At 40.7% G+C, this 26,805-nt stretch overlaps 3 protein-coding genes across 3 annotated transcripts; 1 reads left to right on the top strand and 2 right to left on the bottom strand.

Moving 5' to 3' along the window:
• Positions 1–12,383: 12,383 nt before the first annotated feature.
• Positions 12,384–15,325, top strand: LOC121810081 (homeobox protein knotted-1-like LET12). Its single transcript, XM_042210978.1, has 6 exons — positions 12,384–12,887; positions 13,490–13,610; positions 14,210–14,403; positions 14,478–14,609; positions 14,705–14,841; positions 14,914–15,325. The coding sequence occupies exons 1-6, from the start codon at positions 12,486–12,488 to the stop codon at positions 14,951–14,953; spliced, it is 1,026 nt and encodes a 341-aa protein (XP_042066912.1). The 5' UTR covers positions 12,384–12,485; the 3' UTR covers positions 14,954–15,325.
• A 1,001-nt stretch (positions 15,326–16,326) lies between these two features.
• LOC121809564 lies at positions 16,327–26,591 on the bottom strand. Its single transcript, XM_042210269.1, has 11 exons — positions 26,333–26,591; positions 25,382–25,473; positions 21,520–24,512; positions 21,227–21,420; positions 21,050–21,118; positions 20,792–20,944; positions 20,410–20,573; positions 18,610–18,757; positions 17,865–17,987; positions 17,683–17,770; positions 16,327–17,601 (listed from the first exon to the last, which is right to left on the bottom strand). Exons 3-11 carry the CDS (start codon positions 24,461–24,463, stop codon positions 17,411–17,413), a joined length of 4,074 nt encoding a protein of 1,357 aa, XP_042066203.1. The 5' UTR covers positions 24,464–24,512; positions 25,382–25,473; positions 26,333–26,591; the 3' UTR covers positions 16,327–17,410.
• LOC121808843 lies at positions 16,472–16,873 on the bottom strand. Its single transcript, XM_042209414.1, has one exon. It carries the CDS (start codon positions 16,871–16,873, stop codon positions 16,472–16,474), a length of 402 nt encoding a protein of 133 aa, XP_042065348.1.
• Positions 26,592–26,805: the final 214 nt, after the last annotated feature.

The raw sequence follows: 26,805 nt of genomic DNA, 5'->3' as shown, positions 1-26,805 counted from the left end.
CCACAACCTGCCCCGCGAAGGAGCAGGAGGAACACGTGACCACCACGCCACTTGACCATTTAGTTTTCTTTTTATTTTCAGTTTTTAGTTTTTCGTATTTTAATTATGTTTTGTTTTTTTTAGGTAGTATAATCTGTGTAGTACGTGAGCAAACCCCTTTCATAACACTTAGTCTATGCAATAGTCTAAGTGTGAGAAGTAAAGGGTTTGCTATTTTTGGCGCATGTGTTTGTGTTTTTTTTTCTGTTTTCTTTTTCGTATGCATGTCAACTCACACTTAGCCTATTATATAGTCTAAGTGTGAGGAGTTTGTTGTATATATGTTTAGGTTTGATGGTTTCTGTTTAGATTTTAAACTCTCCCACTTAGTCTATTATATAGTCTAAGTGTGAGAAGTTTTTAGTATAAGTATGTCTTGTTGTGTTTTGGTATGTCTGTGTGTCAGCCATACTGGCCATTACCTTTTTTTCCACTTCACAGCCTTATCTGAGGGCAGACACGTGTGAAGTGGGAGGGGGGATGCAATGGCCAGTATGACATGTGTACATATGTGTTATTTGTGTTTAAGTGTTTGTGTAGTGTCTAGGTCTAGTTTTTTATTTTGATTGGACTTAAAACTCAACTGTCTCGAACTAACGGTGAGGGGAATTGAGGGAGATAGGACATGCTGGAAAATGGAAACCCCCCCCCCCCCCCCTTAGTATCTCCTAGTCAGTATAGATGATGCGAGTATGAGAGAAAAGCCCACACTTAGAGCCCAAACACAAAAGCCCTCTTAAAATGTGAGTTAAAAGCCTAAAGTAGAACCATTTTCCACTAATTCAGAAAAGAAAAGAGTGGTTGCCACAAGGTGCCTAGGGTAAAGTGACCGCGTGTAGCAACACTGAAGGAAGTAGGAACCCCCCCCCCAAAAAAAAATTTATTTTCCAACCCTTAGAACCCCGCTTTCTTGCCATATATACCCAGATATAACCCCTAGCCCCTGGAATTGTGTGTGTGCGAGGCATAAGGCAAGAAAGCAACTGGCCAGCAGGACATACAAGAATAAAACCAAGTGGAAGAAATAGAGAGGCAAGGAGAAAATGACCAGGAAGAGATTCCAGGCCCCAAAAAGATAAGGAGGAATAAGGGTGGCGAAGCCACAGAAGAAAATGAGAAAATGCGAAGAAAATGGTCGAAAATACTTGACCACAAAAAGAATGAGAAGGAATAAGGGTGGCGAAGCCACAAGACGCTACTGACCAGATGGGAAGCAACTTCGGAAAAAGTCCAGCCAAGCAGAAGTGGCAGCCGAAAGCCTGAGCGCATACAGTTCCCCGCATCAGAATAAAGTAATGATTTTTGAACCTTAGAGCCTTAGGAACAACCACCCCAAACACTATAACCCAATAGCCCCGTTACAAGCCTAAAAGACCTTCAGTAGCCGCACGTGAGATCTAAGTCCGAAGCATCTGTGGTTCAGCACTATGAGAGAATACAGTCCTAACATCCCCAGTGAGGTATGAGTGACTAAGTGAACCTAGTGTTTGTCCGAAAGTTTGGGCGATCTTGACAAGCGGATATACTGACTGGGAGATAAAAGGGGGGCAGCGGAAGTTCAAGGCTGTCTAAGGCCGGATTGCACCTGATCCCGAGGGGAGGGATGGTTGAAAATATAGCCCGATCATTGTGTTTTAGTTCTCTTGTGTTTGTTTACGTGTTTTTGTGATCGTTTATGTTTCATTTTCTTCCTTGCGTCGTAGCTTAGAGTCTAGTTTAGGATTGAGTCGGTCAGGGGAGTAACCAGGCTAGAATTCGACTTATTTCTTTTTGTTTGTTCTTCACGCTTGAGGACAAGCATGCGGAAAGTGGTTGCAGTTTGATAAGTCGTATTCTAGGCCTTGGTTACTGGTCAGTATGATGTGCATAATTGAATTATATCTGCAAAACAGTTGCTTAAGTGTGCAGGTTGAGTGTTCTAGCCAGTAAGCAAAGTTTCGGATACTTCAGGCGAAAAGGGCGCCAGGAGGGTGCAATACTGACCAGTATGCGTGCCAAAAAGGCTCGAGATGAAGAAGAAGGATAGCTGGGAAGATCAGCCGCAAGCAAGGGGGCAAAAAAGTCATTTCATGTTTGAAGTCTACTCTAAAAATCAAGGGAGGCCTCCCTATAAAAGGAAGCCACTTGGAGAGAGAATCATCATCAATTAGATAGTTAACTCCTACGCTTAGTTAGCAATCTCTCTTCAGTAGATCACTCCTTCATCATTATCCTTCGTAATTCTCGTTCTTCGCCACAGCCATGGTCACTTGAAGATCATCAGTTCGCCGGAGTTCCATTCTCTCCTTCCAGTCAGCGTGTCTCGCAGTGTCAACAGTTTCATCGCCCGGAGTGGCAAACAATCTTTATTGCTTTCTTAGTTAATCGCATTCTGTTTTCTTACGATTGGATTTGTTGCACTTTAAATATTTGCTTACTTTGAAGTCTTAGTTGTGATCCAAACGTTTTATTGAATATGAAGTTGTTTTCCAGCATCGGTTCATGTTTGTTTTCGCTTCTTTCTGCCTAGATAGCTTAGATCTAGCTGTTACGGTAATTTCCAGTGTGGAATCGCATGTTTTAACTTCTGTAGTTAATCTCTTTGAGTTTGCAAGTCTAGATAGCTGTTAGATTTTAGATCTGAATTAGTTAAGTGTGAAAACCCAGTTTACGTGATTTCTGCCACCCTGCATGTTGACCAGTAAGCATAATTGCAGTTTCAGTGTTCGATCTTTTGATTTGAAGGTTTAATTGTATATCTGTGATCTTGAAGTTGTTAATCTGTGTTTTTATGGTGATGAATCTGGTTTTGCTGATCTGATTTGATTTATGTTGAAGAAGACAACATCTCCATCCAAGTTTGGAACCACTTTTGCTTTTTAACAACTTTTACTTTTGTCCTTACATTTCAGCTGTTACTTTTCAGATCTGCAGGTCTAGTCACCTAACTACCTCTTTTCCTCTGATATTCTATTTAGCCTTTTATAGTAAACTCGTACCTTCTACATTTATTTCTGAAACATCATGTTCCCCACTCAGACGTACACAACCGTCTGTTTAACATCTCTCCCGCCTCCTAGTCAGTAGAGTACCACCTTAAATTCCAGCCTAGATAAGTCTCAACCCAAAGCGTGGTAGCTAACCAAACCTTTCCAGAATATCACCACAATTCCCAAAACGCATTCATCTATGTGGGATTCGACCCTTACATCCACTATACTAGCCAGTAGAAGTGGGTTGAGGATTATTGATACCAGGTTCATGATTAGCAGGGACTTCCATACTGATCAGTAGGATACACCCTTTGCTTGAAACGACACCTGCACAAACCTGCTCTTTCACTCCGCTTTGGTACTGAGCCGCTTCATTCTTGTAGATGCCGCAGAATCGTTTGACCTCTCTGTCGACTCGGTCAAAGTGAGCGCGGAGCATCTTATATGTGCGGCGGCGGGTCTTTTTCGGCTTAATCTCGTGGTAGGCCTCGGTGACCTTTTCCCAGAAGCACTTCCGGGGTTGTTGATTCTCGACGATGGGATCATACGAGAACCTGATCCAGGCGTTGTACACCGCCAGCGTTTCTTTGGGGTCGTACGGATGCCGGCCTAGATCCTCATCCTCCTCCTCCGCCTCCGCCTCCACCCTGGAGCCTCCCCCGCCTCGGCCTTCTTCCGAAGTGGGTTGAACCGGATAATCCTCCTGAATCTGGGATAATCCCGGCGAATACCGCGGGGCGGAGGGACGGGCATATGCATCAACATCAAAATTGGGTGGTTGGTACCCCCCCGGGGTGCCCGAACCCTGGGTGCCCGGCGTCGACGAACCGGAACCACCCAATGTGTTGTACATGCTCCCCCAGTCACCGAACGCGTTGAGATCCCACGCGCCGGAGCCGCCACCGCCGGAGTTTCCGTCGCCGGACATTTTGTGATTAGATGTTAGATGAAAATTGAAGAGGAAATGGAGATGAATTTGGAAGAATAAATGTGTAGTTGTGTGTGAAATGAGGATGAATTAGGAGTATTTATAGAGTAAAAAAATAAAAATAAAAAATAAAAAAATTGAAGACAACTCTTTTAAACGGTAACATTACCGTTTAACTTTTTTTAAAATATTTTTATTTAATTCGATTTTTTTTTAAAAATAATTATTTCGAGTAGGCGTCACGCATGGCCTGGGAGCACGGCACATCGCCGCGGCGCGTGGCGAGCTGTCCCAGTGGAACGGGTTTCGTGACGAGATGGTGACGGGCTGGGGACGAGACGGGGCGCCCCAACCCGTCGCGCTGCCGTCCCGTCCCTGCGTAACGGGTTCCGGGCCACTCGCGTGATGCGTTGCGGGTTGCCTTAGATTCTAAATATCGTAATCAGAAGGTGTATCAATCGACATTCTTTGCACCACAATATTACATTATCTTATGTTTTAGATCTTACTATTACTTTAAGATTTTGTTACAAATTAACTTAAATCTGAATATCTGGCCATTGCTGTAAATACAGCTTAAATTCCAAACACCTGCTAAAAGTGTAAATGTCTAATTACTTTGCTACAAATTATACCTTGGGTCTTAAGAGCATCAATAACCCTGGCCCGGTTTTAGGCCCCAAGTCCCCTCCACGTCATCATTCCTCTACAGTTGCGGTCCAGGCCCCAACTGCTCTAATCCTGCAGGCCACAACCCGGGCCGCAACTAATAAATGACACTATTCACAACTTCAACCTATTTTAAACGTAAAATAAAAAACACCGGAAATTTAGAGCATCCACAACCGTGCTCTTGCCAGCGGCACGGTTGTGTGCCCGACCCCACTTTTTCTGCCTGCTCTCTGGCAAGAGCACAACACCCACAGCTGTGCTCTTCCGCAAGGACGAGCACAATTAATTTAAAATTCAATTAAACAAAAACATTTCCATAATACTAAAATTCATTAAAAAACCTAAATAATATTACAAATGACAAATAAAATAAAAACGACATAATTAAAATCCTAAAAATTAAAAATTACATAATTAAAATACTAAAAATTAAAAAAACCACTACTCGTTGCCGAATTTCACCCACATGTGTTTGATTAGGTCTTCTTGTAGCTGAATGTGGGTTCGGGTATCGCGCATTGTGTGCCTTGTCTCGATCCTCTGGCCAACCGTCGTATGCTCACCTCGGCGTGGGGGAGACCTCGCTGTTGAGCTTCCGGCTTCATCCTCGTCGTAGAAGCTAGCCGCCCTCGGTCGTTCGTCGGCTATAATCATATTGTGTAAGATAATATACGTGAACATGATGTCGGCGATATTATTCACGTACCACAGCCGAGCCGGGGCCTTCACAATGTTGAATTGGGCTTGAAAGACCCCGAAGGCTCTTTCGACGTCTTTCCGCGCGGACTCTTGACGCTGCGCAAAAAGAACCCGTCTCGGGTCGTGCGGGTTGCTGAGCGTCTTCACGAAAGTCGACCACCTTGGGTAGATACCATCGGCGAGATAGTAACCCATGTGGTATGTAGTTCCGTTGACGGTGAAGTCGATCGCCGGTGCTACACCATTCATCACATCATTGAAGAGGGGTGACGAATAGAGCATGTTCAAGTCGTTGTTAGCTCCGGCAACGCCGAAATATGCATGCCAAATCCATAGGCGGTGGTCGGCGACCGCCTCAAGGATAAGTGTTGGGCCGCCGCCTTTGTGACGGCTTAAGTGTTGCCCCCTCCAAGCAGTCGGGCAATTCTTCCACCTCCAATGCATGCAGTCAATGCTGCCAAGCATTCCGAGAAAGCCATAGACTGATTCGTGAAGACGAAGCAACCGTTGGCAATCATCGGTGGTGGGTACCCGAAGGAATTCATCCCCGAAGGCTGAACGAACGCCCTCACAAAAATTCTTTAGACAAAGGATTCCAGTGGACTCACCGATATGCAAATACTCGTCGAAGATGTCGGTCGTTTGCCCAGTAACGAGTTGTCGGATGGCACACGTACACTTCTGCAACGGCGTGAATTTCATTTTTAATACAAAAATAATAAATTATAACCTAAAAAATATAAAAAATTTAGAATTTAAAAAAAGTGCACAAATAAAAAAAAATGGCTTGTCTGCAGCCACGTCGCCCATCTCCCTCTCTTCCTCCTTCTTCTTCCTCTCCCCCTCCCTATTCTTCCTCTTCCAAAATGTAAAAATTTAGAACTTGCGGCCCGAACCCCCTCGCCCCGGAAGCTCCAATGCCGGCCAGGCCGGACCACGGGACCGTCACTTGGCCGCAACTGCGGCCCCGGGACCGGCCTAGGCCGGAACCTCCACCCCTCCAACGCGTAGGACGGGACGGAACTCGCGATTTGCGGCCCGGCCCTCCGCGTTAACGATGCCCTAATCGCACCAATTCGACGAATTTGCAACATTTCCCAAATATTCGTGATGTAGTGTGCAATTTATCTATTTTAAAATGAAAAAATGACATCCCAACTAGCGCATTTTAAATTAACATGCCCACATATCTACCATAATCTAGAGTGCAAGTTGGGTGAAAAGACTTTGATACCCTTTTTGGAGGAAAAATGGAAAGATGGAGTGACTTCTATCCAAAAATATTTTTTGAAAGCAAAAATAATTGGACAAATAATAATACAATAAAATGCTAGCTTCTTGAAGAAGTTTTAAAACACATTAAATATTGCACTACCATTAATTTTTTTTTATAATTAAGGTAATAAATTTATATATTAATTAGCCTTATATTTGGGTTTAAATTGAAATTGTGCTAGAGAGTTTAGTTTGCCTTCCATTTATTTAAGTTAAAATTGAGATATATTCCTTTATTGCAATATTTTTTCTCCGAATTAATTTATGATCTAAACGCAACACAAATATGTAATGTTTGCAGTTTTCATCCTATATTTACTCAATTAAAATTTTTATTTCTTATATATTAATTTGCCTCTAATTAATTTAAAAATACTACTAAGTTTATAGATTAAACTACGGTATCAGATGAAATTATATATATTTAAAATTAAATCTAACTTATAAAGTTTGTACTTCTTAACATAGTGTAAATTGTCAGATTATTCAAGACAAATAAGATGAATAAAATATTATCGTTATTTTAAGTGATAATTTACTTTTTATATGTATATGTGGCGTGAAGTAAGAAATTTATTCTTTCCAATATAAAAAATACATTAGTCTTTGGTCATGTATATCAAGTTATGCTATATTCTGAAATTAAACAGAAGAAATAAATAGTCAACTAAAATCTGATTATTGGATAATAGAAATTTTTTAACTTGACTTCTCAAAAAAGTTTTAAATTTTTATGATTTAAATTATTCATATATTTAATGTGGGTATGTTTAATATTCTATATATGTTTTTCAATTTTTTTTTCAAAATTAAGCTATTAAATGTATATATTAATTTACCTTTTATTTAGCTTAATGATTTACATAGCAGTGTCAGTAATCATCTTTACTCACACATTTTTTTATTTTATATCTTTATCTAATTAACTCATATTCTTTGATCATTAGTCACACATCTTCTTTTTTTCATTAATTTTACTGTTTTTATTAGATTATAAATTATAATTGCATAAATGTTTCATTTATTAGGGAATAGTAAATTCTCCATTTAGAGTGAGACAAGATAAGTACATTTCTATTTTTTTTAAATCTTTACATTGCTTCTTTGAATTCTTATTTTCTATATATTTATTATATTTTGAATTCAGTATGTGAAACTCTTATGTCCCGTGCATAGCTCGGGTGTAAATACTAGTTGTGATTTAATATACAAGTCTACTTTTGGTTTAATTTTAATGAAGTTGTACATGAAACTTGCGCCAAATCAAAATTTCATTAGTGATACAGCTAATATTAGCAAATATATGAAATATCTATACTTATATTTAGGATAGAATTTTATTTTTATTTTTATTTATTTAGGATAGAATTTGATATCCCAATTGTGCTTCTCCTCTTTTGTTGTAGTGGAAATGGATTATCTAATTGGAGAAAAAAACGAAAAATAAAATTAATGAAAAAAGAGATAGATAGCTAGGAATAAGTTCATTGCACCAAAAAATGGTCCCCCATTAGAAATTTTGCCCAACTTCTTTTTATTGCACACATCTCTACTCCCACCAAAAAAGAGCAAATAAAATTAAAGCTCTCTTGTCACAGGACCACTGAAATGAAACAATCATGTAAGTACTATTAGTTGAAGAAATAAAATTTTAAATTTGTAAGTAATTAATAGATAATTTGCAAATCGAGTAAAAGGGATTCACTATATCATGACCATGAATTTTGTCTTTGATATTCTTAAAAAAAATAATATGTACTCTTACTTTCAGTAATATTATATTATCTCCGTTTCATTAAAATAGGTTAACTTTGTCATTTTGGTCGGTCTCATAAAAATGGAAACTTTATCGATCCCAAGGTCATTTTCTGTTACGAGGTACTCCTATTATTATCTACTAATACCAGCAAATATGACTTTAACATCTATTTTAAAATACAAGAAAAATGGATGATTCTCACCGCCAACAACTATACTATTAAATAACGAAATATATCTCGTTTTTTTCGCAAGTTAAAGTCAAAATGATATGTAATTAATTAATCAAAATATCCTAATGATGGGATGGCCACACCTAACTCTAATTAATATAGTTATTTGAAATCTAACAATCGTATGGTTCTACCTATACAAATCAGTATTTAAAAAATTGATATCCGTGATTAGTACTCGGTTTTGGTGGCTTAGAGCATCTCCAGTGGGCGGACATCCCACTAGGACATCCCAAAAACACCTCATGCCACGTTACTAGGACTTCCCATCCCACTGCCACGTCACTAGGACATCCCCTGCACAATCCGCCCTTCCCATCGCCCTTCCCAAACACATCATATACCTTTTCTTAAATCTTGATGATGGTTAATTTATAGTTGGATTTCTTTTTTCTAATCTATCCTGGATCTAACTTTTTCGACAAAAGTATCTTATTTTACCTATTTTATTACACCATTATCGTCAAACTTTATTATGTACTATTAATATTTATTTCCCTTAAAAAATTGGGTTATTAATTTTTACAATTTTTAATATAATATATTAAAAATATATAAATTTTAAAAAAAATTATTTATCAATCAATGAGGCAGAGAGACCAGCAGTATGTGGTTGCATGAAATGCAACCACGGTTAAGGAGGTTAGACCATTCACTACGCGTCCCGCGCGGCTCGTGTTCCGTCCCGGAGGGACGGTTCAGCCGCGGGACGCGTTGCAGCGTTGCGCCCGTCCCGGAGCCCGTCGCTGCGGGACTCGAGACGCGACGTCCCGCCACGCGCGACGTGTCGAGTGCCCGACGCACGCGTGACGCCCACTCGCTTGCCCGCGAGTGGGCGTCGTCACTGATGACGCAATAATTATTTTATTTTTAAAAAAATTTGAATTTAAAAAAAAATTCAAACGGTAATATTACCATTTTGTTTTTTATTTTCAATTTTTTTTATTTATTTACTCTATAAATAATCTTATTTCATACTCATTTCACACACAAATACACATTTATTCCTCTCAAATCTTCTTTATATCCACTCCAATTTCCATCTTAAATCAACTCAAACAAATGGATTCTTTTGAGCAAATGCGTCAAATAATGGAACAATCGCTTGAAGAAGATCGACGCCGAGAGGCGGAGGAAGCCGCGCCGCCCCCACGACGCTCCCGGTCGTACATCCATCGTAACTTGGAGGAAGCCGCCGCAAGGTTAGTACGCGACTACTTCTGCGATAACCCGATTTGGGGAGAAACCTACTTCCGTCGCCGTTTCCGCATGAGTAAACCGCTATTTCTCCACATTGCGAATACTTTGGCAGCCCGGGAAGAGTTCTTCCGATAAGGGTTCGACGCGGTCGGGCGTCCCAGCCACACGACGCTGCAGAAATGTACTGCAGCAATCCGTCAGCTTGCGACTGGACAAACGGCCGACATGTTCGACAAATACCTCCACATCGGAGACACAACTGGGTGCATGTGCTTGCTCAAATTCTGCAAAGGCGTCCGGACAGCCTTTACCGACGAATTTCTCCAGAGGGCAAGCACGATCGATTGTCAGTTCCTCCTCGACCTGCACGAACAAGTGCACGGATTCCCCGGGATGCTTGGCAGTGTCGATTGCATGCACTGGCAATGGAAGAATTGCCTGGTGGCTTGGAGGGGGTCCTACACGAGCGGCCACAAAGGCACCCACCCAACCGTTGTACTCGAGGCCGTTGCCGACTACCGACTTTGGATCTGACACACGTACTTCGGGGTCCCTAGCTCGAACAACGACATAAACGTGCTCCACCAGTCCGACCTTTTTACCGAAGTTTTGGATGGTAAAGCGCCCGCCATCAACTTCGTCGCCAACAACCGGCTGTATAAAATGGGGTACTATCTCGCCGACGGCATCTACCCGAAGTGGCCGACCTTCGTGAAGACGTGCAGCAGGCCTGCGAACCCAAAGCAGGCTCTTTTTGCGCAGAAGCAGGAGGCTGCTCGTAAGGATGTGGAGAGGGCGTTCGGGGTTCTCCAAGCGCGCTTCAACATCATCAAAACCCCGGCTCGTTCGTGGTTCATGGAGAGCATGGTCGACATCATGTATACGTGCATAATCTTGCACAACATGATTATCCAAGACGAAGGACCCGATGCGGGAAATTGGTTCGACCCCGAATCCCCCGGAAGCTCAACCGCAAGTAGTCCGCCGCGAAGTGGAACGCATCTGTCAATACAAGAACGGTTGTCTATTCGGGCAAGGACACGCGACTCTAGCGCCCACGCCCAATTCCAAGAGGATCTAATTGAGCACATTTGGGAAAACTTTGGCGGAGAAAATTAAATTATGTCATTTTAATTTTTTTAGTATTTAATTATGTCTTTTTTCTATTTTTTTGAATTTTAATGTTGTTTTAATTTTAATGAAGTTTGTTTTTTTTAATTGAATTTAGAGCATCAAATTATACAAAGTTAAATTATGTCTTTTTTATTTATTTTGGCACGAATTTAATTATGTATTTTTTTAGGATTTTAAGTTGTAATTTTATTTTATTTAATGAAGTTTGTTTTTTTAATTGAATTTGTTGGAAAAAAAATAAAAAACTGAAATTGAATGAATAGTAATTTAAGGGACGGTTAAGGGACGAAGCGTTGCAGGTTCCGTCCCTTAGTTAAGGGATGAAAGAATAAAGTATAGTGGGGCCCTCAAATAGTAGTTTAAGGGACGGTTAAGGGACGGTGGGGGGACGGCGTAGTGGATGCTCTTAAGGTGAGAGAGAGATTTTTTATACATAATTTTGATTTTTAATTATTTAATGACATGACGGTCGGCCAAAAATGACCGATAAACATGGTCTTATGTATTGGTCTCTAATTTTATCAGTAGTAACTTGATTAACTCGTAGCCCGAGAAGGATTGGTCCGAAATTCGTTGGGCTTACCCGATTGACATCCCTAATTAGATTTTTACTCTACAAATAAAATTACCAAGAAGTACAATTACACTCTTACAGAGGTTGCAAAACTTATTATTTCATGAACACAATCGAAAATTTATCAAATCTATAAAATAATATAAACCCTAAAATATACCCACTTCACTAAAAATATCCTAATAATAAAAAACATCGAATTCTTTTACAAAGAAAAATAATTTCCAAACTATTGAATTTGTATCCAAAATATTTGCGCCAATTTTCCGGGTCCGAAGTCTTACATTTTTCCAATCACCATGCATTGTGTGACTTTCCTTTTTTTTGAAAGACGTTTGATAATTGCAGACTTTGTAGTCTTGTACCAATAAGTCCGGAAAATTTTGAATAACAACGCGCTGATATTCAGTTCGTTCTATAGTAATAGAGTTATTTTATCATTTTAGTATGTTCCATAATAGTATGATCATTTTCTTTTTTTAGAAAAAGAACGCATTTCTTCCCACTTACTTTAATTTTTCTTAATTTATTATTTCTTCATCTCTTTACCTTTTTTTATTTCATGTTTGATTCTTTTACTTAACTCACTTAACACAATTTTTCTTAAATTGTGTGCCGAAAAAAACGTCTCCACTACTATAAAATGGAAGAAGTACAAATTTTTGAAGCGTGCTAGTATCCTAATCCTTCATAGCAGTATCGTCATTTTTTCATTTTGTCGTTGTATAGTAGTAATAGACTCATTTATTTTTATTTAATACAACACATTTTTGTTAATATTATTTTCCAAAAGAAAAAAGAAAAAAGAGAGAGCCATAGTGACCATTCTATCCCTATCCACCCAACGTAAAAGCTAGAAAATTTTGTCCAGATTTATGATTTAAGCAAGAAAAATAAAAGGAGAGTCCATTCTGCTTTCCACACTTGAACCCAAATTCAACTCTCTCTTTCTCAAAACATTAATAGCAGAGAGAGAGACAGAAGGAGAAGAAGAATCAACCATGGCATTTGAGCAGCAGGACCACCTCTCCCAGGAAATTCCCCTCTACTCCGACCACAGCCACCCCTCCGCCCTCTTCCGCTCCCTCCCCGACGACGACAAACCCCCCTCTTCCACCTGGCTCAACACCAATTCCAATTCAAATTCCAACTCCAATTCCAATTCCAATTCCAATTCCAATTCCAATTCCAATTGGGAGAAGGACAAGTGCAAGGCCGACATCCTCACCCACCCCTTGTACGACCAGCTTCTCTCCGCACACGTCTCCTGCCTCCGGATTGCCACTCCCGTTGACCAGCTCCCTAGAATCGACGCCCAGCTCGCCCACTCTCAGGAGCTCGTCTCTAAATATTCCGTCCTCGCCCACCACCCTCTCGATCACAAAGACCTCGACAATTTCATGGTTAATTCATCATCACTTTTTACTACATCTTAGTAATTTCACTTTCTCTTCTCCTCAATTGTTGTTTCAATCCTTCATAGACTTGCTTAGCTTGCTTGCTTGCTTGCTTCCTAATTTGGCCTTTGCCCGAAAAGCTATATGTATTTGGATACTGTCTTCTTGCCTTGTTGAATCAGAATAACATAGCCGGTCTCGTTTATCCATTCACCGCCTCGATCTCATGATGATGATTCATGGAACTAGTGATTCCTACAGGAATAAACCCTTGCTAATATATCTGTTTGTAGGAAATCAATCCTCTTACTATCTCTACAATAACAACTCTATATTTTACTAGTGCTTTGGAGATTGATTGATGTAGCTCCACTTCTCTTTCATCAAGCCCTCTCTGTCTATATATTTCATAAAATTGTATGATAAGCAAACATTTAATGGAAAACATTAGTTATTGCCTTCCAAATTGATAAATCTTGTCGACAACCAGGTAAGATGTGCTCTTGAAGCACATAGGAAACTCCAAAGTTTAACGAAACTTGAAACTTGTAGTATTATCAATTATGATGTTCAGAACCCCCAAGTCTTGAACTTCTAACTTTTTGCAGACACATTATGTCCTATTGTTATCCTCCTTTAAAGAACAACTGCAACAGCATGTCCGAGTTCATGCTATGGAAGCCGTCATGGCATGTTGGGAGCTTGAGCAATCGCTGCAAAGTCTCACAGGTCATTATCCGATTCAATTCTAGTTTATTATTGCAAGCATTTTCAGTTTAAGATCTATTTTTCATAACCGAAACTCTGTATCATAGTCGCAGCCCATTTTCCTTCGTTCAGTCATTTGCAAAAATGTGTGGAAGAGTGAAAAGGCCTATTATCAGTTTTAGGAGCTACAGAGTAATATTGCTTAAAAAACTACACTCATGTCTATTTTCCAAATTCTTGGGTAGGGCACAGTTGCAAACCCCCCATTTCCTTGATTTCTGTTTTGTTTGTCTAGAATTATTATATGCTATTTGCTCTATGCTTGATCTTTTATATTTTTAAAGTCACTCTTTTGGTTATGCTTCCTGGTTTGTTGGACTACACAGCCTCTCTTATACAAGTATCTTGTGCTGCCGAATTATGCTCAGTCGCCCTGCTTAGGCCACTGTTAATTTTTCATTTGCTTAAAGGTTATTTGTGTTTCATCTCAATAGGCCATGCGTGCAGATGCTTCTTTATCAACCTAATTCATCTATATCATTCCTCATCGATTTCCCTGTTCACCATCATGGATCAGACCCTAACGTTTTGTATTCATGTTTTGGGTACATTCTCAACAGGTGTAGCACCAGGAGAAGGTTCAGGAGCAACCATGTCTGACGATGATGAGGACCAGGCTGATAGTGAGGCTAACTTATTCGATGAAAGCCTCGATGGTGGAGACAACATGGGATTTGGTCCCCTAGTACCGACTGAAAGTGAGAGGTCCCTGATGGAGCGCGTGAGGCAAGAGTTAAAGCACGAGCTGAAACAGGTGAATAGCTGCTTCTCCCTTGAGCCCAATTTTGAGTTTCAAAATGTCTTAACAAAAACAATTGCACTTTCTAGGACTACAAGGAGAAGATTTTGGATATCAGAGAAGAGATACTACGAAAAAGAAGAGCAGGAAAACTGCCGGGTGATACCACGTCAGTATTGAAAGCATGGTGGCAGTCACATGCCAAATGGCCTTATCCTACGGTAAGCGCGTTTTGACCTTAAACAACACCTTTGTGTTGAACTAATCAATCCTTTACTTGTCTCAACTCCTAATATCATATAATATGCTCTGCCAGGAGGAAGATAAGGCGAGGCTGGTACAGGAAACTGGTTTGCAACTAAAACAGATAAACAACTGGTTCATCAACCAACGGAAAAGGAATTGGCACAGCAATCCTTCTTCTTCTACTACTCCGAAAAGCAAGCGAAAGAGGTAAGTTCATCTCCCGTGTTCCCAGACCAGAAACATTATGACGTCCACCTGCCTGATTCTTCGATCTTATAGTGGCACAGGTGATAAAACTGCTAATGAGCGATTCTCGTGAAGAACTCGTCTCGGTCTCAAAGTAAGTTGAGCAGCACACAGATATATTCTCCGCCATGTTGATCAGAGCCCACATGATATCAACAGCTATGCGCAGTCATGAACAGGAGAGGGGAAGGACTGGTGTGGCCGTATTAGGGTAATTTTTGGCATGGGACGAGAGGCGAAATCCCTTAATGGCTTATATATTGCTTGAAAACATTATGAATTGTTGCCTTGTATATCAGCTGTGGTGTTATATACGAGTAGGATCCTTGAAAAGTTGTCTTGATTTTTTTTTTGTATCGATTGCCACAACTCAGTCCTTCCGTGTTTTTGTGTATAAATTTGGTGGTGCTTATGAGTAGACAATGAATTCTATTGATTCGGAAAACTAGCATCGGCACATGCTTCTATTTTGCTAATCCATATGTTCCAAATTTTAATAAAAAAGTACAAAGAAAATAAATTAGAAGAGACAAATAAGCTACTAGTATTCTAGTAATTTATACCAAAAAAGAAATGTGCCAATTAATTTGTGATGAATTTTTGCGGACAAACATTGCTATAAGTTGTCCAAGTTGCAAAGAAATACGCTCCTTTGCAATCGAGGCTTAGGCCTATGGTATAAGGGCATTCACAATGTAGCTATCCTCGGTGGATGAGGTTGCATTGTGACATGCAAAAACATGCGGCCACTTGCCTTTTAGCCTCCACTACAACTGATCGCTCGCTTTGCGGTTGTGACAATTTTTCCTACTGATTTTTTTTTTATCATTTTAATATTATTAAAAATAATTATATGTAATTACTTGTATTTCATTCTCATTTTTGACGCTTCACTACCTCTTTATACACTTCACTTTCTCTTTGTTTTTATTTACCTTCAATTTTGTTTATATGCATTGGGGTGGGATCCGAACAATTCGGATTCTTGGAATAGAGGGTTTACACAACAAGGTTTCGGGACTTAGGATTTGACAATAGTTGTAATTTAACTTACCGTAATTTTCTATTTTCAAGTAATATGAAGTAGTTTTCTATTTTTTTTAAATGGTAATTGCAAAATTAAGTCAAGGTTTGAAATATGAAAATGATATTGAAATAAAAAAAATCTAATTAATCAAAATAAAAGTTTAGATTGTAGGATATATAGAGGTGGAAGTATTCAAATAGTGAGATGTGATGTTAAAAAATCAGTCAGAGAGCTGTAAAGGCGGGATTTGGATCCCCGGCTGTTGCTGATAGCACACATCCCATTATTTTAATTTAAAATTATAATATTAAAATATTAATATATTTTATTATAGAATAATATATTGTGCGTGCAAATGGCTGCACAGAGGGGATCCTTTGCCTGTAAAGGCGGCTGTAAGTCAGAGCTGTAAAGGCGGCTGCCAGAATCAACTAATTTGGTCAAATAACATTAAACTCAAAACAGACAACTAAGTAAATGAAAATTAAGGCGCGCGGTCGAATAAATATTTAGTATACTAACTGAAAAAATTTATACATTTAAAGAATAATATAATTGGAGTAATTAGGAAGCAGCATTATGGTTGATGGGCACACGAGGCCCAAACCTTGCGGAGAAACTGTGCAACGGATTAGCTTCTTCTTGATCGGCGGCGAAGTTGAGGGCGTAGCTCTCCGGCGAGTACTGAAACGGCTGCTTCCTCTTGTGACAGTGACACAGCCTGCCTATCTTCCTGATCAAGTTCTTCCATTTGGGGCCCGCCACCACCTCCGACCACTGCTTCACTTTCTTGAATTGCGTCGCCACCCACGCCTTCTCTTGTACGCCGCTTTCTTGCAAGAGGTAGCTGTTGTCGTCGCCCCGCCCGAAGCACAACCGCCGGAAACAGCTGCTCGGGGGAGCCTCGTCATCATCGATCACGGCGGAGTAGTAGGGCGTTGTGAAGCTCTCGTGAGGCCTAGACATGAATGATATGTATATCAGAATTGATAATTTTGCGTAGGTTATATATAGGTGCATAACACGCGTTTCTTGTGTTGTGTGTGTTGAAAAATGGAAGAAGCCCCATTGCTTGGAAGCTTCTTCTATAAAAGGGGAGATAAAATTATTGAGTAAGAAACGTGTGGGTGGATGGCCAGGCCAGGCCAGGCCTGCCCCTCAAAAATTATTGTCAACTATCACTACAAATTTGACTACGTGCGCCTCATTACATATCGTAATAAGTTTGTTTACACTTCACTCCAAAAAAGGGAGACAAAGAAGAAGATAGCGAACGGTATACTAGTAGTACTATTACTTATTTAAGTAAAGCATTATCCGAAATAAAGGAGATGAGATTAGAGGTGCATCAAAACTGAATGACAATCAATATTACAACTACAATAACTCTATTGAAAAATCAGCATGGTTCCTAGAAGAGTTTTTCTAAGGAAACTAAGTAGACCTTCTTTCCATGGAACGGCTCTTGGATCGAGCAAGCGGAAGTCCAAAAGGCGAGAAAAATCAGCTTTTGGGCTGAGGGAGTTGGCCTTTAGATGGAAGCTTATTCGCCATAGCCCTCAACTCGTCAGCAATTTCTGTGAAATTCGGCCTCTCCCGTGGTTCAGACGACCAACATCTCTCCATCAGAGCTCTCCAATCAGGATCGCATGTTTCCGGCACATGAGGCCGCAATGTGTTGCTAACAATACCGCCTACAAGGTGAAGCACAAGGATTATGTTAAGAGTTGATGTTTGGGATGCAAGTTGATCTTAGATGAAGGTCGTACTCGTACCAATGATGGCCCCGTAGTGCAGATCTGCATAAGGTTCTTCTCCAGTGAGAAGTTCCCACATTACGATTCCAAATGAAAATACATCCACCTGTGGAACACCACATTAAGGAAGATTTAAGATGAGTAGATGACTAAGTATTAATGCTGTCAGACGGAGAGACAAACAGATATGAAAAGACTACCTTCTCGGAGACAAGGCTACTGCTACCATTGAGAAGCTCCGGAGCCATCCATGGAAGGGTTCCTCTTACACCACCTGAAATAAGCGTCTGGCATTTCACCTTGGACAGCCCCAAATCACCAACCTGTATGCACTCACACAGTATTATTTTCACCTTGTACAATGAGAGAGAGAGAGAGAGACAAGGGTGGGCGTTAATGGTGATAGTGATGCAAGAGTTTGTGATATGGATATATGTTCCGGGTCTTCTCATAGGTTCTGGGTTGAGGATGTCTGTGCATGGGAGAAGAGTCTACCATGACATCCAAATCATCGAAACTGAAAAATCGTTGATCTAGACCACCTATAAGATACGCACTAGTGCATGTTGCTATTTTTCAAAAGTGCTAGTCTGCAACATTGTTCATAATTGGAACAGATATCTTGTACCGTTTGAGGGTAATGCCAATAATTGGTGATATATAAATATCTCTCTGCTTGCATCACAAAAAGGTTTTGTCATTTCAGAATATTCAAGTTTAGGCAGCAGTGCCGCCCACCTAAACCTTGTGAAGATACATTAGAAGGGCTTATGTAGAACACTGCATTTATAGAAGGGCTGGATAGTCTCAGAAAAGGTGAACAGGGTGCACCATGTAGAGCACTACAGTTATTGAGAGCTCGTGCAAGCGACACGAGGAGTAATGATGGCAACAATTGAATAAAACAACATAAATATTTGCCAAATACGACAGTAAATCTCTAACCTTGCATATTGGTCGATGTGGGTCACGGAGATTGACCAATAAATTATCACTCTTCAAGTCAAAATGTACTATATTCTTTCCGTGCAAGTATTCCATTCCAAAGGCAACATCCATGCCAATCAAAAGGCGCTTGCGCTTATCCAGAATCCTAGTAACAGCAAATTTCAGCATAAAGAATGGTCATGGTTGAGTTTTAATGTCATATTAAGGCCATCCGCAATGGGCAGACGATGCGCGCCATCGCCATTCATCGTCCGCCCCCACTGTGGGTGTGTGGCATAGGCCGCGGACGATAGTCGCGGCCTATGCTTCGGGCGCGACTTAAACCGCGGACGATGGCACGCGGTTTTGTTTTTTTATAAATAGCGTTCATTTGTAACATTTCATTTCACACGATTTCATCTTCGAAATTTACATTTACATAATTACTACGAAATGGATTCAAGCCCCAATAGCCCTACGTTTAGCGGAAAGGCGCATTGGCCGGGTACAGAACCCGGCGATTATCTTTCGTTCGGCGACAACACTCATTACGATCCCGATTTCAGTACGGAATCGTATGGGTTGTCTGATATAGAGCCGTTGCCGCACCGCCCAACCGCATCGGCCGATCCCGCCCCCGCAGCGACCGGTGCCGCCAAGGGGAAGGCGAAGCGGAACCGGCAGCGGACGCAGAAGTTGCCGCCTCCCGGTGACTGCGATGAGTACGCCCCCGGCCGTACGAACTACACCGACGACGAAACTCTCACTTTGGCCCGGTGTTGGGTAGATATATCGGAAGATCCGATATTCGCCAACAACCAGAGACAGACCGCGTACTGGGAGCGCATCGCGGACCTCTACAATTCGGTCAAGCCGCCGACCGCGTACAAGCGCAAGAGTGAGCAACTCCGCAAGCACTGGGATCAAATCAAGAAGCAAGTGAACTTGTACTCGGCGGAGTTCGAGAAGTGCGCGCGGTCACAGGGGAGCGGCGAGAGCGTGCACGACGTGCGCTCTAAAGCGATGTTGTCGTACCGGTCGATGTTCGGCGAGTTCAAGCACGAGGCCATCTGGGCGCTCTTGAGGGAGAAGCAGAAGTTCCAAGGTGGAATTCTGCACACTGGTGCGCCGAAGAGGACGAAGGTCACCGAAGCTGGTGACTACACGAGCAGCGGCAGCGGCAGCGGCACTAACCCGGTTGACCTCAACCGGACGTACGTGGATGAAGGGAGTTCCAGCACACCGGTGTCCTCCCGGCGTCCTCCCGGCATCAAGGCTGCGAAGGCCAAGGGGAAGGCGACCGCGACGTCATCGTCGACCGCTGCCGCCCCTGTTCCGGACCCGGATGAGCTCCCGACGCAGACGGCCATCGCGTTTGCGTTGTTAGCTACAGCGTCAATGGCAAGGACGATGTTGCAGACGCACAAGACCCTCAAGAAGTGCACCGACCCCGAACAAGCCGAGTATCTCCGTGCATTACTCGATGAGTTGCGTAGGAAGTTGGGAATTGGCCCGACTTAGTTTTTTTCTTTTTTTAGTTGAATAGTGTAATTTTTTTTTTATTAAAACTTCGCCGCTTGTTATTTAGTCGTTTTTTTTTACTCGTTACGTGTTATTTGAAAACAGTTAAATTAATTAAACAAAACAACAAAATGATGATGTGGCGCGTCATAGGGCGCGCCTTAGGGCGCCCCACTGCAGGTGGAGAAGGAGGAGGATAAAAATGCTGACGTGGCGCGCCATAGGGCGCGCCTTAGGGCGCCCCACTGCTGATGGTCTAAGAGAAGGTTTGAATCTATATACAAATAAATGTCATACCTGTCGTTCCTCTGCAAAGCATTTCTCATAGAACCATTCACCATGTATTCAGTGACAGTTGCAACTGAACCGTCAGGACCATCAAGCACAACTCCATAAAAAGCAACAACATTAGGATGGTGTAAGTCAGCTAGCTTGATTGCCTCATTCCAAAAATCATCCCTCTAAAAAATATGTAAGACATCACCAGTCAGATAAAATATACAGCGTAATTTATGTGACTAACATGGATAACACCTTAGAAAACAACCACATTTGTATGGTGCAAGTTATCTTAGTTACCCCAATTAACATAGTGGTTTGATTCAAAATCACCCCACTTGTCAAATATATTGAAGGCCATAAAAAGAAAATTTGTGTACAAACTAACAAGGAGACGAACCATGCGTTCTTGTTCTGAAGGTTTCCCAAAGAAACATCTATCATTGATGCGTTTAATTGCAACATCAGTCCCTCTCCATTTTCCATGATAAACTGTCCCAAAGGTACCAGAGCCCAATTCTCGTAACTCTTCCAGGTCACTGTTCTTAATAATCTGCCAAGAAGAAAGAAACAGATAAAACACAGAGATCACATGATTTATGATTGATAACCTTCTTGAGAATCAAAATGGCTATATGACTTAGGAGGAGGGAAGAACCTGTAATCGGCCAATGCCTGATGCAGGGAATCCAAGATTTATCTTCTCTGATAATTTCGTCTTGATTTCCTGCATAATGTAGTCAGACAAGTTAAGTCCCGCGATAGCTGTATCAATGAACAAATATTTTTGTTGAAATATGATTAGTCTGTTAAAAAGTTGGGAGGGATCACAAACATCAAGTTTGTCTATCTGCTCTGTTTCTACATTAGCAGGTTGTCCATCGCAATTATGCTGGGATATAGGTGGAGAATCACTCTTTGGATGCACTAATGATTCAGGATTTGATTGGACAGACGAATGAAATACAGAGGCTGCCACGCCCTCCGCAACAGCTTGAAGTTCTCTCTTTATCTGTTCCTCTGCTGAATCTATACGAGCAATGACAAAACTCAATTAGCACTGTAGTTGATTTACAAATAAGAAGAAGCTTTTATTAGCACAAGGAAAACAAAGAAATCATATGGAACCTTTGTTCGACAAACTGTGATCTGAACTCAGATCCCAATTCAAATTGTTATTAAGCTGGTAAGCTCCATCAGCCAGTGAAGTCTCAACTACTGAATCCCTGGAATCACTTGTTGGTGTTTGACTACTATTGCATTGATGATTGTCGGTAAGAGGATCTTGCAATCCTGCATTATCCCTCTTTATTTGAATCTTGCTTGGTCTGGGAGGGGGGTGATGAGTATCAGAATGCATAATCCATGGATCCGCATTAACAACTTGTGATGATGAACTATCTAAGATATCTCCAACTCCATGGGATGGTGATACAAATGAGCCCTCATGAGCAACATCTTTATCACCACCTATTTTGTGCAGTGACCATGGAACATTATCATTCCATTCATTAATCGGAAGGATTCTTTCAGCTGTATGAGTGGACTCACCAACTGAATATGCAGAGCTTTCAGCCACATCATCTGAGGGCAGAATATTGACCCCAATTGCTGAATAAGGGTACAAATTAGGATTGCCTGCAGGAGGAATTGGTGTCGCTTCATTCAATTCTGTAGATGGTAAAGTGTGCATGTTGAGAGTATCCCCCATAAGGATCTGGTTTGGCATGTTATTTTGTGAGTCTTCCTTTCTAAGATCCACAATAGTTTTGTTATACGCATTATTATATAAAACTTCTGAAGGATTTATCCGAAGATTATCCAACCTTCCTTCACTTTGTCTCTGATTGTCATATGCCAACGAAGTAGAATCATCTATAGGACATCCAGTAGAAACATTGGGAAGGTATTCTTTTGGGGATTCGCGACCAGCATGGTCTTTCAGCAAATGCATTCCAACAGGAGAAAAATCATTATTCAACCGTCTGTTATAGGTTCCTTCTGGTATGACTTGAATTTGAGGCTGAACAACTAGATTCTGGACAGCACTGGCTTGGGAAGATGGGGGAGTATTAGCCATAAACACACCATGCGGAAGTTTGACCCCACTTAAGACACCCTGAGGAATTGTCACCAGGGAAGGTTCTGCATTATGTAGAATAGTTCTATCATAAACATTCTGTCCCTTGACAACATTTCGTGAGACACCAATTGCCTCTATGTGAACCTTTCCGGATTCAGCCAATTGTTCCATATTGCCGTCTGCCCGAGTTCCAGTTACGACAGGCCTAATTAAGGGCCTCCCTCGACCATCCAACATGAAACTAGAATAAACTGACCTACCATCAGAGAGGGTGCAAGAAGGGTTTCCCTTTTGCTCCTGAGCAGCTGTATCTGAATGAGCATGAGGTAATGCTTTTTGGCACATCTGGCAGTCCTCTATCCACGCAAACTTTTCTGGAAGAACAGCTGGTTGAGGACTCGAGCCCCCTTCTGACAAAGCCATCTGCTCAAAATGTGGAATTCGCTGCCAATTATACATCCCTCCTTGTTCTGTTGCAGAAGGCTGAGCTTGGTTGACATTGTATCCTTGTGCAGCAGGAAGTTGGACAAGCCTCGGCGGCATCATGTTTTCTGAATAACTCTCCACTTGAACATGTTGTGGTTGACCAATAACAGGAACTACACTCGGCCTCATGCCAATGGAAGTATTCATTGTCATGTGGACGGCGGGAGTGAAATGTTGAGGAGATGCTCCTGCAGCTATGGGCTGCTGAGTGAAAACCGGCCTCACGGTACCTAAAACTTGAGGAGGGAATCCCATCTGGGGAGGTTGTTGCACACAGTTAGCATGACTCAAAGTTTCTTTATGAGGATCTGCATAAGCTTGCATGTATGGTGAAGATGCCGGATAACTCATAATAGTTGAGCCCTGTGGAACAGATAAAGGCACAGATCTCTCTACCTCTTGCTCAGCGATAGCACCCATAGCTATTGTAGGGCTAGTTTTAATCATTGGAATGCTTAATGAAGCAGCACAAGAGTCAGCACATGGCAGAGGATTAGGATCTATGTAAACCACTCTTGGTGCTGTATCAAAAGGAACAACATTTCCATTAAGTGACAATGCACCCGTAGAAGACACACTAGCAACCTCCCCCAAACCATGGCTTAGGCTATCACCGCCTTCGGTATAACTGAAATCAGAATTCTGAGCAGAAATAGTACTTTCAATACTCTCTTTTCTAACAATACAACCACCACCACTGAACACATCTCCTATGCCATTCACAGCTTCAACATACTTCTGCCCACCATCCTGCACATCTTCAATATGCCCAACTAAATCAAGGTCTGAAGGTGAAAACAAAAATATTCTCAACTTAACAGAACCATCGGAAGACCTCTCTATCAACTTTTCATATTCATCCATCATGTTCTCAAGGTCATCAGCACATGAAACAGTTACAAGTGCATCAAGACCCTCATCTGGCAACTGATATTTGATCACCAAATTCTGTACATACATAGCTGCCATTTTCTGGACAAATTCACTAAATGTCACATTTCTTCCAACAGTAATTATCCTGGTGTGCCCTCCTACGTATCTCAATGCCCCATCACTCAAGCGTGGAAGTATTTTCCCACCAAAACTACATAAAAACTTGACCTTCCGGCCCGTTAAAGAGTCATCACCACCGTCGTCACTAGTATGATCTGAAGTACTGCACCCATTTCGCATCCCATAATTATGACTCGTTGTATATACACCTAGTGGATTAACCACAGTACCACTCACAACACCTTGTTGGACTTGAGGGGGCGGCACAATTTGCTGAATCCATCCGGCAACCCCAGTGACAGCATTGTTAAATGCTACAGGCGGTACTGTGGCAGGGTAATAAACTGCAGGCATGGTGCCAGGGCTACCATCAGTGGGCGGGCTAGCATAATACCCTTCAACCGGCCTCCCAGACGAAGTTGCTGGAGAAATCCTAGGATCCTCAGGCACATTTCTCATTATATTCAGTGGACGTAAATCTTTAGGTATAGAGTTCTGATCATAGGCCATAATTTATTCTTATTCGGATGCAAAGGTTAGCTTTTTCTCCATTGAATCCCTAGTGAAAACAACAGCAGTGTGTAAATTCAATATGTGGTATCCATATTCGCTGCATTCAACTGATGTAAAAAACAATAAAATACCAAAAACAGCAACAAATACAGCATATGCTAAATAAATACGTACTCAGAAATTGAGAGTGGCAAAATGCCATCATCTTTTTATGCAAGCATCAATAATTATTTCTTTAAAAAAAAATTTACGCCCCCTAATTAAAAAAATAGAATTAAGAATAACATAATTTCCCCTCCATCCTAACTTATGACTATTCATGCGTCACATAAGTCAATAAGTTTCCAAAAAATATACTACCTCCGTCCCTCATTACATGTCCAAGTGTTCCATTTTGGTCTGTCTCATAGTAATTGCCCCCCTTCATTTTTACCACTTTTTGGTAGTGGACCCCACATTCCCACTCACATTTTATAATAAAACTAATACAGTATTAAAAAAGTAGGACTCACATTCCACTAACTTTTTCAACACATTTTCTATTACATTTTTCAAAACTTGTGGCTCGTGCCGGATCAAAGTGAGACACATATTGGGGGGATGGAGGGAGTATAATTACACAACTCTATTGCAATCAATCTTGTACAGTTTCAAATTTATTACTGTCTCTATCCCACGCTACTTGTCACATTTCTTTTTCTAAGTCATTTTGGAAAAAATTATAGTAATAAATAGTTTAAGTAGAGAAAAAGTAAAGTAAAAGGGAGAAGAATCATAATGTAGAGAGAACTGACTGATTTTAATCAAGCTCATGGGAATTGAAAGTCAGAGATAATAGCAGCCACCAGAAATTTTTGATGTTGCAATTGAAAAAAATATTATCTTTATTACTAAAATTTAGATACATAAACTCACTCCAAGCAAGTACACGAGCAACCAATTTCTGCACTATGACTTGTATCGCCACATGAAGTAAATATGGATATTGAGGATCGACTTTTCCTGACCTGCATGCATAAGAGCTGCTCAACAATCCAACATTCAACCATGAAATCTAAGAAAGACAAAACTTGGTTATCTGACTTATCTCGTATTAATTAGAGAGCTACTCCTTGTTAAGTGGTGCAAGTCAAATAAATTACAGAAAACTCTTTTAGAAGCATATAATTCACATCCTCCAACAAGCCATCACATTTGTCCACCGAAAAAGTTCAGTTATGTTCCTAAGAAACATAATTATGATTTATTCTTTCGAAACAATATTTAACTCATCAGTAAATGTTACTCCACTAGATATAAGTGTTGGAAATATCTCAAAGGCAAGAATCAAAGGGAGATTAAGAAGAATTAAATAAAGGAAGAATTTAGCAGAATTAGATAAAAAAAATCAAGTCTGGTACTACTATAATAAATAAATCTTCCATGTAAACCTAGAATTGGAGTCTATTAAAGGCTGTGTAACAAACAAACGAAGAATTGATACAATGTAGTTGATAAACCTTTTTATACTTTCCGCATTTTAATTCTGTTTTATACCATCTGTAAATGTTACTCTGTACAAGATATAAGAGACTAGTAATTGGATCCAAATTGGAGAGAAATAAAAATGAACGGGTTTATATTTGGCACAACAAATCATACTAGGATTGTTTATGCAAATTAGTAATTGATTATAAGATCATGAAAAATAAAAATGAATGGAACTGAGGGACTTATTTTTAGCATAAGGGCTTATAGATTGTTTTATTCAGCTAATAAGCTACGATAAACACCGTCTTCATCAATTCAAACAGCAGAAACCCACGCTATGAATGAGAAAATACAAACAAAGTAGAAGCTACGTATGCGCCGAGAGAAGAAGATTACCGAGATTTTAGAGAGGGTGAGTGAGGGGAGAAGTGGAGCTGGAGAATGACAGATAAAAGAGAGGGACTTATGTACAAAGGTTCAGCAATTTGATGCGTTCCTATTTGCGACGTCGGACGGTGGAGAACGATTTAAAGCTCGCCGGCGCAGCGGATTCGGAGGGTGGAGACGGGGAAATACAGAGCTCAACGGCACGGCATGAACTGATTTTGGCAGTGTCGGACGGTGGGAGGAAACTTAGGCGGTGGTAGATTTTAACATTTGCTTTAGCTAAGCGGTGAGAATAAGTCCTTTTTTAGTAGTACTGTATTAATTAACAAGTCCAATTTGGTTTTCACTTTTTTTTATTTATTATTTTGGTTTTAATTCTTTAATAGTATTAGTTGGATGGGTAATTATGAATTAAATATAATAATTTTTTTTATCTCAAACATTAACCTCTCTACACTAACAATATAAAGTTATTGTGAAAT

The sequence above is a fragment of the Salvia splendens genome, chromosome 6, assembly GCF_004379255.2.
Source record: "Salvia splendens isolate huo1 chromosome 6, SspV2, whole genome shotgun sequence".
NCBI lineage: Eukaryota > Viridiplantae > Streptophyta > Magnoliopsida > Lamiales > Lamiaceae > Salvia > Salvia splendens.
Note: the sequence above shows the minus strand (reverse complement) of the source record. Positions and strands in the feature narration are given on the sequence as shown.